At 43.6% G+C, this 14,173-nt stretch overlaps 1 protein-coding gene across 6 annotated transcripts in view; it reads right to left on the bottom strand.

Annotated features, from left to right (window-relative positions):
• The window catches only part of HHLA2 (HERV-H LTR-associating 2), an 81,951-nt gene that overhangs the window by 25,608 nt on the left and 42,170 nt on the right, over positions 1-14,173 (bottom strand). For all 6 annotated transcript variants that reach the window (XM_040424903.1, XM_040424904.1, XM_040424908.1 and 3 more), the window contains exons 4-5: positions 10,463-10,771; positions 4,141-4,374 (exon numbers count right to left, since the gene is read on the bottom strand). In XM_040424903.1, the coding sequence (XP_040280837.1) occupies positions 4,141-4,374; positions 10,463-10,771 (543 nt within the window). The remainder of the gene's footprint in view (positions 1-4,140; positions 4,375-10,462; positions 10,772-14,173) is intronic.

Genomic DNA, 14,173 nt, shown 5'->3' with positions numbered 1-14,173 from the left:
CTCAGTCCAATGATGCGCCCACCTCACAAAGTCGGTCAACTGGGCGAAATATCCTTGAGTGCATCGTAGAGGCATGTCGATCAGTCAGTGATCTCTCACCAAGAGGTCCGTTATTTTATTTTTATGGATATAGAATATCTTACAAATTCTGCCTGGTTAGGTAAAATAACAAGCAGAACTCTAAATGTTAGACACCATATTTAAATATATATATAAACATATTTGTGGCCAAAAATGGTAATCTCAATATATACAGTCGTGGCCAAAAGTTTTGAGAATGACACAAATATTAGTTTTCACAAAGTTTGCTGCTAAACTGCTTTTAGATCTTTGTTTCAGTTGTTTCTGTGATGTAGTGAAATATAAATTACACGCACTTCATACGTTTCAAAGGCTTTTATCGACAATTAAATGACATTTATGCAAAGAGTCAGTGGAGAGGTGGGTGGAGAGCACAGGAACTATGTCCTCAGAATAGACCGATATCAAGGTATAATATCGAGACTGTGGTCCTAATATATGACATTTGAGATATTGGATGGTATGATTAGAATATGGGTTAAAAAAGGGTTTGGCGTCACTCAATATCTGGCGTTGATACAGACAGAAAGCAAATATAGTTCCAAAAGTATTATTTAATATCTCACAACATGTTGTATAAAATAACATAAAAACACGTTAAAAATACATAAAAATGCACATATACCCTATTAGGACCACTATGTTAGTTAGTATGCAATTCAATTGTCCTTGTAGGTCATACAAAGTCCATAATGGGTTATGCAGTGATAACCAATAGAGGTAGGTACAGTTAATGTTAGTGTGTAGAGCACTATATCGGTTGCAGGTCTACTTTACCGCTCCTAGTAGTCAAATCGTTGCTTGGATGTAAATCGCAGGAATCACTACTGTTAGCCGTCCGGCTGTTTAGCTGTGAACTGCGAGCTGCAAGGACCTTTGGAGGCGTGGTTGATGAATCCCCGTATAGCTGAGTATACTCTGACCTTTCAGGACCTGACGGTGGCGTCCCACGTGGTATCGGTCGGATAGGTCAGGTGGCTCTTATTTCAAGCGGGGGTTTCAAATAGATGCAAAGTTCATTTGTAGTTGTAATCGTCTTCCTTGTCTTGTCCCACACTGTCTGCCAACCATACGCGTTTCGGGATGAAATCCCTTCCTCAGTGGTCGAGGAAGGGATTTCATCCCGAAACGCGTATGGTTGGCAGACAGTGTGGGACAAGACAAGGAAGACGATTACAACTACAAATGAACTTTGCATCTATTTGAAACCCCCGCTTGAAATAAGAGCCACCTGACCTATCCGACCGATACCACGTGGGACGCCACCGTCAGGTCCTGAAAGGTCAGAGTATACTCAGCTATACGGGGATTCATCAACCACGCCTCCAAAGGTCCTTGCAGCTCGCAGTTCACAGCTAAACAGCCGGACGGCTAACAGTAGTGATTCCTGCGATTTACATCCAAGCAACGATTTGACTACTAGGAGCGGTAAAGTAGACCTGCAACCGATATAGTGCTCTACACACTAACATTAACTGTACCTACCTCTATTGGTTATCACTGCATAACCCATTATGGACTTTGTATGACCTACAAGGACAATTGAATTGCATACTAACTAACATAGTGGTCCTAATAGGGTATATGTGCATTTTTATGTATTTTTAACGTGTTTTTATGTTATTTTATACAACATGTTGTGAGATATTAAATAATACTTTTGGAACTATATTTGCTTTCTGTCTGTATCAACGCCAGATATTGAGTGACGCCAAACCCTTTTTTAACCCAATCTACACTCTCAACAGCAACAGGGAGCGCTGTGTGGCAGTGCACCTATTCCACAGTATTATCAGTGAGAGAGCCACCAAACCTTGATTTTATCATGATTAGAATATGGGATAAGAGTTTCTATAAGGAGGTTAGAGACATAGATTGAATATATGGAATTGCGGTAACCCGAAAGGGTAGAGAGATATATGTATTTGTGTATTAATTGGTAAGAGAGAGAAAAAATCCTCTCGCAGTTTTATATTGTATATGCTTTTTATGTTTGAAATGTGATTGTGTCAAAGGATCACTGATGGTATTTTTATTATGTATGAATTGTGAATGATGTTTTAGATCATGTTATGTGAATGATGTTTTAGAATCATGTGATGATCCGAAATTAGACCGGCCTGTGTAATTTAATCAGCTGGGCTATTTAAGAGGCTTGACTGCAAGCATGGGCAGTTATCGCCCCTGAAGAAGCAAGGTAGCGAAACCCGGGTCGGGCAGGAATGTGACGACTGATATTGATTTTATGCCTTTTGTCTACGAACCTTTTGAGAGAGTTCTGGGGAGGACTGGAGGCGGGTATTGAGGAGAGGGGCTGACACCCTTTTTCATTCACTGATGACCGGGAGACATAGTCTCTAGCAGCGCGGTTCCAAAACCCTTTTTGAATTGCTTATATCGGTGTGAACGACCTACCACACTACTTCGGGACCTGCAGCAGCGCAAGTAACTTGTCCGTGTTGGGACACAGGACTGACTTTCTGTTTTTAGTATTTGCAGTGTTGGCCCTTCTTTTTCAGGACCCCTGCAATTCGACTGGGCATGCTCTCAATCAACTTCTGGGCCAATTCCTGACTGATAGCAACCCATTCTTTCATAATCACTTCTTGGAGTTTGTCAGAATTAGTGGGTTTTTGTTTGTCCACCCGCCTCTTGAGGATTGACCACAAGTTCTCAATGGGATTAAGATCTGGGGAGTTTCCAGGCCATGGACCCAAAATGTCAACGTTTTGGTCCCCGAGCCACTTAGTTATCACCTTTGCCTTATGGCACGGTGCTCCATCGTACTGGAAAATGCATTGTTCTTCACCAAACTGTTGTTGGATTGTTGGAAGAAGTTGCTGTTGGAGGGTGTTTTGGTACCATTCTTTATTCATGGCTGTGTTTTTGGGCAAAATTGGGAGTGAGCCCACTCCCTTGGATGAGAAGCAACCCCACACATGAATGGTCTCAGGATGCTTTACTGTTGGCATGACACAGGACTGATGGTAGCGCTCACCTTTTCTTCTCCGGACAAGCTTTTTTTTCAGATGCCCCAAACAATCGGAAAGAGGCTTCATCAGAGAATATGACTTTGCCCCAGCCCTTAACAGTCCATTCACCAAATTTTCTGTAGAAGATCAATCTGTCCCTGATGTTTTTTTTGGAGAGAAGTGGCTTCTTTGCTGCCCTTCTTGACACCAGGCCATCTTCCAAAAGTCTTCGCCTCACTGTGCGTGCAGATGTGTTCACACCTGCCTGCTGCCATTCCTGAGCAAGCTCTGCACTGGTGGCACGCCGATCCCGCAGCTGAATCCTCTTTAGGAGACGATCCTGGCGCTTGCTGGACTTTTTTTGGACGCCCTGAAGCCTTCTTAACAAGAATTGAACCTCTTTCCTTGAGGTTCTTGATGATCCTATAAATTGTTGATTGAGGTGCAATCTTAGTAGCCACAATATCCTTGCCTGTGAAGCCATTTTTATGCAACGCAATGATGGCTGCACGTGTTTCTTTGCAGGTCACCATGGTTAATAATGGAAGAACAATGATTTCAAGCATCACCCTCCTTTTAACATGTCAAGTCTGCCATTTTAACCCAATCAGCCTGACATAATGATCTCCAGCCTTGTGCTCGTCAACATTCTCACCTGAGTTAACAAGACGATTACTGAAATGATCTCAGCAGGTCCTTTAATGACAGCAATGAAATGCAGTGGAAAGGTTTATTTGGGATTAAGTTAATTTTCATGGCAAAGAAGGACTATGCAATTCATCTGATCACTCTTCATAACATTCTGGAGTATATGCAAATTGCTATTATAAAAACTTAAGCAGCAACTTTTCCAATTTCCAATATTTATGTAATTCTCAAAACTTTTGGCCACGACTGTAATAATGCAATTTGAATGCAAAAAAATCAAGAAAAAAACCCTGTAAAAATTAAATAATTAAGTGTGATGACTGCGGGCGGATATATGTAGCCCTAACCTTTCCTAGCTCTGTAATAACAAGAACAATTGACATTATAGAAGAATACAGAATAATGCTGTAGGCATAGTCACGTTTAAAGCAAATCTTACCCTTCATTGTCCAGGCACCTGTCCAGCTACTATGTACAATGGAGTGATCTATAGTGCAAGTTACAGAATCATTTTGGACAGTATAGGAACTGTAAGTGCTTTGATCTTCATGAACCATTTGACCATTCTCATACCACTTTATAGTAATGCCCTCCATATAGGAGGTATTAACAGAGCATGTGAGGTTCAGCAGACCATTACCATCCCATGTATACTCCATTGTATGTTGAAGATCTGAAAAATGAATACAATATTATAATACAACTGGGAACAATCCTTGTGTAGACCAACTCTGTATTTACAAATTCTGTACTCGCTGCGCGGTGGTTTTTCCAGTAATGTGATTCAGTAACCATGACCCTAGGGGTAGAGAGATCTAAAGATCTTTAGATGTGTGATGAGTTGTTAGGGTTGCCCTAGGAGTATTTTGGCAAGCAGAATGGAGCTCAACATGAGTACAACTTCTAGCAACTCTACCATACAGTTGATTTCTAATGAATAGCCATCCATGCAATACATGAACAGTCTGGGTCTGCTAGAATAGGAGTGTCTCTTCTTTCATGCAAATAGAAGAGGGTCTCAAGTGGGAGGACTCGCTCTGTGACATCTATAACACTTTCTGCTATAAATGTATGAAAGGTGTTGTCCAGCCTTTACTCCATTGGCTATTACTAGTTTTTCAGCATGGTTTGACAGTCCTCATTGCTGCCAATCAGCTGTTCCGGGGTAGTTACTTTCCCGGAAGTTGCCATCGGAACTACACAGCTTCATCAACTGTGTAGTGGACAGAGCTTGTCAGTGCAGCGCTGCTCCAATTGACTTCAATGGGAGCAACTCTGTAGTAACGAGCTCCTTCCACTACAAGGTTTATGGTGATGAGTAGTTACGGTGCTGACTTCTGATAACAGAGCTACACCTAAGCAGCTGATCTTAGGGAGATCTGTTGGAACCCTGCCGATCACTTAGTAAAGGCTGGATAGCCCCTTTAACCCCTCATCACAAAATGTCATATGGCATCTAAGTGGTAGGACAGAGAAAGAGCGCTCTCTCTGTTCTCCGATCTGAGCCCTAGCAGTGAAATTGTGGCAGCCAGTAAAAGCCTCATAGACTGCAATAGTATTCATATGACGCACTGTTATGGGGGCAACTGTGGATGACGCACTGTTATGGGGATCTGTGGATGACGCACTGTTATGGGGGAATCTGTGGATGATGCACTGTTATGGTGGCAACTGTGGATGACGCACTGTTATGGGGCAACTGTGGATGACCCACTGTTATGGGAGCGTCTGTGGATGACGAACTGTCATTGGGGGATCTGTGGATGACACTGTTATTGGGGGATCTGTGGATGACACTGTTATGCATTTTCAGCCATAGCGAAGTGCACCTACGCATTGGGATGTACTGACCAACCCCCCCCCCTTCCCTTTTTGTTTTGTAGTTTATACACTGCGTGCAGAATTATTAGGCAAATGAGTATTTTGACCACATCATCCTCTTTATGCATGTTGTCTTACTCCAAGCTGTATAGGCTCGAAAGCCTACTACCAATTAAGCATATTAGGTGATGTGCATCTCTGTAATGAGAAGGGGTGTGGTCTAATGACATCAACACCCTATATCAGGTGTGCATAATTATTAGGCAACTTCCTTTCCTTTGGCAAAATGGGTCAAAAGAAGGACTTGACAGGCTCTGAAAAGTCAAAAATAGTGAGATATCTTGGAGAGGGATGCAGCACTCTTAAAATTGCAAAGCTTCTGAAGCGTGATCATCGAACAATCAAGCGTTTCATTCAAAATAGTCAACAGGGTCGCAAGAAGCGTGTGGAAAAACCAAGGCGCAAAATAACTGCCCATGAACTGAGAAAAGTCAAGCGTGCAGCTGCCAAGATGCCACTTGCCACCAGTTTGGCCATATTTCAGAGCTGCAACATCACTGGAGTGCCCAAAAGCACAAGGTGTGCAATACTCAGAGACATGGCCAAGGTAAGAAAGGCTGAAAGACGACCACCACTGAACAAGACACACAAGCTGAAACGTCAAGACTGGGCCAAGAAATATCTCAAGACTGATTTTTCTAAGGATTTATGGACTGATGAAATGAGAGTGAGTCTTGATGGGCCAGATGGATGGGCCCGTGGCTGGATTGGTAAAGGGCAGAGAGCTCCAGTCCGACTCAGACGCCAGCAAGGTGGAGTACTGGTTTGGGCTGGTATCATCAAAGATGAGCTTGTGGGGCCTTTTCGGGTTGAGGATAGAGTCAAGCTCAACTCCCAGTCCTACTGCCAGTTTCTGGAAGACACCTTCTTCAAGCAGTGGTACAGGAAGAAGTCTGCATCCTTCAAGAAAAACATGATTTTCATGCAGGACAATGCTCCATCACACGCGTCCAAGTACTCCACAGCGTGGCTGGCAAGAAAGGGTATAAAAGAAGAAAATCTAATGACATGGCCTCCTTGTTCACCTGATCTGAACCCCATTGAGAACCTGTGGTCCATCCTCAAATGTGAGATTTACAAGGAGGGAAAACAGTACACCTCTCTGAACAGTGTCTGGGAGGCTGTGGTTGCTGCTGCACGCAATGTTGATGGTGAACAGATCAAAACACTGACAGAATCCATGGATGGCAGGCTTTTGAGTGTCCTTGCAAAGAAAGGTGGCTATATTGGTCACTGATTTGTTTTTGAATGTCAGAAATGTATATTTGTGAATGTTGAGATGTTATATTGGTTTCACTGGTAAAAATAAATAATTGAAATGGGTATATATTTGTTTTTTGTTAAGTTGCCTAATAATTATGCACAGTAATAGTCACCTGCACACACAGATATCCCCCTAAAATAGCTAAAACTAAAAACAAACTAAAAACTACTTCCAAAAATATTCAGCTTTGATATTAATGAGTTTTTTGGGTTCATTGAGAACATGGTTGTTGTTCAATAATAAAATTAATCCTCAAAAATACAACTTGCCTAATAATTCTGCACTCCCTGTATGGGAGTTGTGGCTGACTCCTATTTGGTCGTGCACTCCTGTAGCCTGTTCTGCCTCATAGGCTGATTTTAATTAGCAGGAGTACATAGTTTGCTCAGCATGCATGCTGGTATTTGTAGTCCCTGGATTCAATGAAGGCCATTTTGGCACCATAGAGATATAAACCAAAAGGGGCCCAGCATGCATGTGGGTCCTACACTTCCTGAATTTCATGGTAGCTGTCATGGCACATAACAGGTAAGTTTAGTGTTAGGACCCGTCTTATAGAGATCGCCTTGGCGTGCGGCAGATGGGCTCAAATAATTTTGTACAAAATATATTTGCTAAGCATCTCTAATTTATTAGCATAGCATTTGCAATATAATATACTTTTGTACTTTATTTGGTTTGTAGAGTGCTGTTGCACTATGTGTTGTTCTACTGTTATGGAGGGGATCTGTGGATGACAGATATATAGCATCTTATGCTATATATGTGTCATCCACAGATCCCCCCCCATAACAGTGTCCTGCAGCCTCCTTTGACCTGTAGATTGTTACATTGTATACTGCAGCCCGTCGCACCCCACCCCCCAGTCCTCTGTTACATTGCTGCTCCCCTTTTTGTTTGGCAGATTCGGGCTCTGTGTGTTCCCCTCGTCCACGTTGGCCGACCTACCTGCCCCCTCCCTCTCCTCCCCCTCTGCCTGGGATGTCATATTTGGCGGGGCCTGTCCCTCCTGCTTCCCCAGCAGCCCCCTAGCATGCAGGCCCCTCTGCTGCTCCTCAGCCTGGGGCTGGTCCACTCCCTCACCCTGCAGCCCCCCGATGAGTTGCTCTGGGATGGGGTCTCTCTCTTTTCCTGGGGACAGTGGTCGGAGGCCCGGGATAAACTTTGGAGGGCACTGCGGAGCCTCTAGGAGGTGCAGGGAGTCCGGCTGAGATGCGGGGATCAATGTGGGCTCCAAGGGGCCCAACTGGAGGAGGCGGTGATAGAAAGGGCCGAGTGTCTGCTGAGCTGTGAGCGTCTGCAGATGGGGGAGCCCTCCCAGTACTTTTAGTCCAGCTGCCTCTCGCTGTGCGCTGCCATGCTGCCGCCGGAACTCCGCCCCCATTATAGTCAATGGGGACTGAGCGGCAGTCCGGGGCACACGTGAACTAGTGGCAGGACGGATCCGACAGGCTGTTCACCCGCCGGAACAGCCTGCCGGACTCCCCTGCCGCTAATGTGAAAGTACCCTAATTCATATGTAAAAAAGGCGCACATGCATAAATAGTTTGGAAAAAAGTCTCCACTAGTAAATGTGACTAATAAACTTAGGCTCTATTCACACGTCCGCAATTTCGTTCTGCATTTTGCGGAACAGAATTGCGGACCCATTCATTCCTATGGGGCAGCACGATGTGCTGCCCGGACACGGAGTTGTGGATCCGCACTTCCGGGTCCGCAAAAAAATAGAACATGTCCTATTCTTGTCCGCAATTGCGGACAAGAACAGGCATATTCTATTAGTGCCGGCAATGTGCGGTCCGCAAAATGCGGAACGCACATTGCCGCTTTCCGTGTTTTGCGGATCCGCGGCTCCGTGGATCCGCAAAACACATTGCGGACGTGTGAATGGAGCCTTAGACTGTCTAAAACAGCATTTTTAATGTCTAATCCAGCTCACAGCCAAGCTTCCACACAACCGCCTAGCAGGACAACTGTGGGTGTGGCTTACAGTCTGGCTTTGTTCACATTGCACTAGTTGTCCTGCTAGGCGGTTGTGTGGAAGCTTGGCTATGAGCTGGATTACATCACCTTCAGACCTTGTTCACACCATAGTTAGCGTAGTGGTAGGACCCCTTGCCATGCTGAGTGACCGTGACGTGGTGCATGATGGGCTCCGATATTTTCCTGACAGGAATATATTGGCAAAAGTCTCAGCTTTTAATATCTGCATTTATGACTAGCCAGTATAGTCAGTGGCATATCCGTTTGGTGCATTTTTTCTGTGATTCGTATGGTGGGCCCCCCAAAATAAATTTTACTGGTGGGCCGCAAGAGTTATTCTGATTGCCTGATTGGAGTCAGGAAGGATATTTTTCCCCTTAGGGCTCGTTCACACGAATGTGTGAAGCCCGTGCCCGTGCTGTGGACCGCAAATTGCCGTCCGCAATCCACAGGCACCATCCGTGGGGCAGCCGCATGGGGATCGTGGACCCATTCACTTGAATAGGTCCGCGATCCCTCCGTTCCGCAAAAATATAGAGCATGTTCTATCTTTTTGCGATGCGGAGGCACGGAACGGAACCCCAGGAAGCACTCCGTAGTGCTTCCGTAGTGTTCCGTTCCGTGCTTCCGTTCCGCATCTCCGGATTTGGGGACCCATTGAATTGAATGGGCCCGCATCCGTGATGCGGAATGGCCACGGAACAGTGCCCGTGCCTAGCGGATCCGCAAATGCGGTGCGCAATACAGAAACGGGCAGCAAACGTTCGTGTGAACGAGCCCTTAAGTGGGGAAAATTGGCTTCTACCTTACAGTTTTTTTTTACTTCCTCTGGATCAACTTGCAGGATAACAGGCTGAACTTGATAGACAGTAACATAGTTTATAAGGCTGAAATGAAGACACCTATGTTAATTACGGACAAGAAAATGCATTTTCTACGATAGTGGCGGCTATCTGCGGTCCGGGCCGGTACGCACACGGGCCGGTATCCGTGTTTTGCGTATCCGCAAAACACTACGGTCATGTGAATGTAGCCCAAATGGCACTCTCACATCTGCTGGTGATCAGGCAATTATCAGAAACATTTGGTTTGTTCCCTATAATTGCCTGGGCATCGTCCTGTGTAAATGCAGATTTGGGGCTCATGCGCACGAACGTATTTTCTTTCCGTTTTTTGTTTTTTTGTGTGGACCGTATGTGAAACCATTCATTTTAATGGGTCCTCAAAAAAATAGAAGTTACTCCGTGTGCATTCCATATCCGTATGTCCGTATTTCCGTTCCGCAAAAAATAGAGCATGTCCTATTATTGTCTGCATTACGGACAAGGATAATGCTCTTCTATTAGGGGCCAGCTGTACTGTTCCGCAAAATACGGAATGCACACGGACGTCATCCGTAATTTTTGCGGACCGCAAAATACATACAGTCGTGTGCATGAGCCCTAATAGAGTGAAGATCATTGTACAGTGTACATTGAGCTCAAGAAGGAAATATTAGGTGGCTCTTGGGCGCCAGTTATCATAATGTTGCTGTGCTCTTTATACAGTGAATACAGCTCTGTTCACACCACAGTTTGCCTATACTGGTCAGGTGTATTCTTTCTTTTAAATATAGAAGATAAATGTTTCTTACCTATAACCTGCAAAGTCACTTTATCTTCTTTCTTTCCAGCATCCGTTGACATGTAGCAGTTATATGTATTTTCATCACTTTTCTTCAAGTCCCTTATTAGCAGCGAAGCATTTCCTTTACTTATTTCACTTAGAAACAGGGACGTTCTTCCAGAATAGCTCTTGTCCTGACTCTCCAGTTGGTTTTCTTTTGTATAATATGAGTGCACATTTTTATTGTCATTAGTTGTCCAATGAATTACTACATTCTCCCCAGGTGTGAAAGAACATGGCAAGATGACATCTTTGTTCTGTTCAGCCAAAAGTGCAGCTGTAAAATATGAAAGACATGAGATAGTTTAATACTAATTCATGGAAACCATCGTGTTACAGCGGCTTCTCTCAAAATGGACCTGTCACCTCTCCTGACATGTCTGTTTTAGTAACTAAATACCTTTCCCATGTAATAACCATTGGAGCATATTCTTGTGTTCCATTCCTCAGTTATTGCTACTAGAAGTTTTTTTTTTTAGGGTGCCTTCACACATTGTGGAATATTCTGCCAGAAAATCCACAGGATTGTTGTGGATTTTTTTGGTGTGAAGTATGGTGCAGATTTCCTATATGAGAATCTCTCCATTCAATTGAATGGCAAACTGATTCTGCAGTAGGAAACATTCCTAATCCGTGTGGAATTTGTTGCAGATTTTCTGGCAGAATTTTCTGCCACGTGTGAAGGCACCCTTATTGGATCTGCAAAATACCAGTTGAGGTAATGACAATGGCAGCACTAATTGAGACACCATTGTCTACCACTCGTAAAACTCAGTTGCAGATTCATTAATAAATTCTGCAGCGTCCCACTTATGTGTGTATAAGTGGTCACCTTAAATGTCTGTATATTTAAATGTATTTAATGTATTGTAATTCCTTATTCCAGGCTGGCATTGTCATTATAAATATTCGCCCCTAGGTGGTGCCGGCATCACTTATATATATATAGATTGGGGTTTGCTGACTCAGAGTTGAAGTAGTAGTGTTAGAAGAGTGTAGAAAGGAAGCAGAGAGAAGGAAGTGTATGGAGGAGCAGAACAGGCTCAGTCCAAAATGTAGCTGCCTTTCCTTCCTCTGATCAAGCCTAGAGTGGACAGACCAAGTAGTCACAGCAGCCCAGCACAGACAAGTGAGTCTATGTACGAATATAGAGAAACTCTAGTGCAGATTAGAGCTGAGTCTAGCCAATAGACTTCATAAGCACCAGTGACCGGGAGGAACTTAAAGGTACCTGGACACAACTGGATGATTCGTGCGCAGAATTATCTTTTTTCACTAAATGCCTTCTGGGACATAGTGAACTTGAATATTTCAGGAGAGCATCCTACATCAAATAATGTAGCAGAGAGTTTGCCTGCCACGAGGGAGAACGCCCTTATTGGATTGCTCAGATATTAAAGTAAGGAAACCATTATATTCAGTACCTGAGTGCTAGACTAAAACTATCTAAGAAGAGAACTTTTGTCTTGCCTGTAAAGTAACTGCATTAGGAAAACTCAACTGACAATTGCCAGACCTGCAGTAAGGATTACAGCTAAACTAATTTTTGAATCATTCCTTATGCCATATAAATGCACTGTACTGATGAACTATACCAACTGTCCTGAGACGATTGATTCAGTAAATGTTCAACAGTTTTACCACCACTGACTCCTAATATTCCTACTAACAACATTTGCACCTTACGGTGCTGGCATCACGAACACAGGGGCCCAGCCACACAAGCACCCTAAGCATACCCACTACCATCAAGGGCACCTCAACTTCCATCTGGCTGGTGTTCCCTGCAATAGGGAGAGTGCCCCAGAGGATTTAGTGCTGTCTTCCCTTCCACTGCACTGCCAGCCCAGGGAAGAGCTGCTAACTGTGAGTACAACTACTACCCCCTATTCAGCACACCATCATTCTCACTCACTACACCTGGCCTGGCACGTTGCAATTCGAGCAGCAATAACTGAGGAATGGAACACGGTTATATGAATAGATGCTCCAGAAACCTTATTGCCTGGAGAATAAAATATTTTAACAAAAGAGACATGTCAGAAGTGTTGACAGAACATTTTTGTGATAGTTTCACACCATCCTAAAAATTTATCAACCTCTGCACTCCAAAATAATGTCTTCAAAAAGTTGCAAAATACTGACTTTGAGGTCACATGTGCGAAAAATTATGCATGATTACACCACTCACTCCAGTTTTGAAAACTGGGTGGGAGAGTGTGTATGGTTAGTTATGTCAATTAGTTTCATTTCATATGTATCAATGGGACCTTTTTAAAAGTTGCAAAAAAGTCTGAAACTCACTCCAGTAGGGTGTAGAATACCAGAGTAGCCAAAAGTGCTAAGCTTAAAGATCGACCAAATTTAACAAAAAATGTGCGGCATTTTGTAAACAAAACTAGCTCAACAAAACTAGCTTCAAATATTTCCCTCGTATTTCCCCACAAAGCCTTTTTCTGATATTTTTTAGGAGTTTTGTTAGCCATACATCTATGGGAATTATTAAACGCTGTGCAAACATTTTTTTTTTACTGGTGTTTTTCTTTAGTTACATTGCTTTTTTGGGGTCAGTCATGTTTTTGAAATTGTAGCATACACTGGGTGTGGTGTTTTTTTTGCTTCTTTTTCTGGCATTTTTGTCCCATAGCCTTTTTTTTTTTGCTCTGCTTGAAAACATGCAAGTGTCAATGTGTGTGGCATTTTCTATGGTGTTTTTTTAAACTCGCTTTATTGAAAAGTAACAAGCAAGAAATGCAATAAAACAGTCACATTCAAGTACAATCAATTACACATCACAATGCCTAGGTGTAATACAGCAATAAAGGTTGTCCTATTTAAGTCATTGATGGTCAAGACGTATCAGTAGTGCACTTAGCAGTAAGCATCCATACCAAAAACGATGACACATGGTTAATTCTCTACAGTGAACATTGATCCGGATAGCCGCAGCAGGTAACAGAACGTGATGAGACAATTAGGTTATAGAGTGCAGATGATCTGCCGTGGCAGTCAGAGGAGAGTCGCACCAGGGTCCCCATATCTTTTGGTGCTTCTGTGAGCATCCTCTACGGGAATACATAATCTTCTCAAAGGGAATTATTTTATTAACAAGGGTCTTCCATTGAGTGATTGTGGGTGGCCTGTCCGCCATCCACCTAAGAGCAATAGCTTTCCTGGCTAAAAACAGGACCTCCCTAATGAAGGTGAGTGTATAGCGTGGTCTCGAATCCTCGTCTAAAATTCCCAAGACGCAAATCTTCGGGCAAACCGCCAAAGTATCTGGGATCAGGGAAGAAATGAGCTCCACTACCCCCCTCCAGAATGATTGAATGTAACTACAGTCCCACATCAGGTGCCAAAAATCCGCGCCCAACTGAGCACATCTGTGGCATCCGGTGTGTGATCTTCTACCCATTTTATATAGCCTAGTAGGGGTGAGGTAACACCTATGCAGAATAAATAACTGAATCAATCTGTTAGTAAGGGACGGGGATACAGTTATCGGAGCTTCAAGGGCCTCACTCCACTCACCATCTGTCAATGTGGGTATATTCCCTCTCCATTTACCTTCTGCACTCAGTGGAGAAGCTGAAATTTTAAGGTTGAGCAGATGTGTATATAAGGCGGATATCAGTCCCCTCGGTCCTTGTGTTCTGAAGACCCCAATGAGCGGATATTG

The sequence above is a fragment of the Bufo bufo genome, chromosome 3 (genome assembly GCF_905171765.1).
Source record: "Bufo bufo chromosome 3, aBufBuf1.1, whole genome shotgun sequence".
NCBI classification, from domain to species: Eukaryota; Metazoa; Chordata; class Amphibia; order Anura; family Bufonidae; genus Bufo; species Bufo bufo.
Note: the sequence above shows the minus strand (reverse complement) of the source record. Positions and strands in the feature narration are given on the sequence as shown.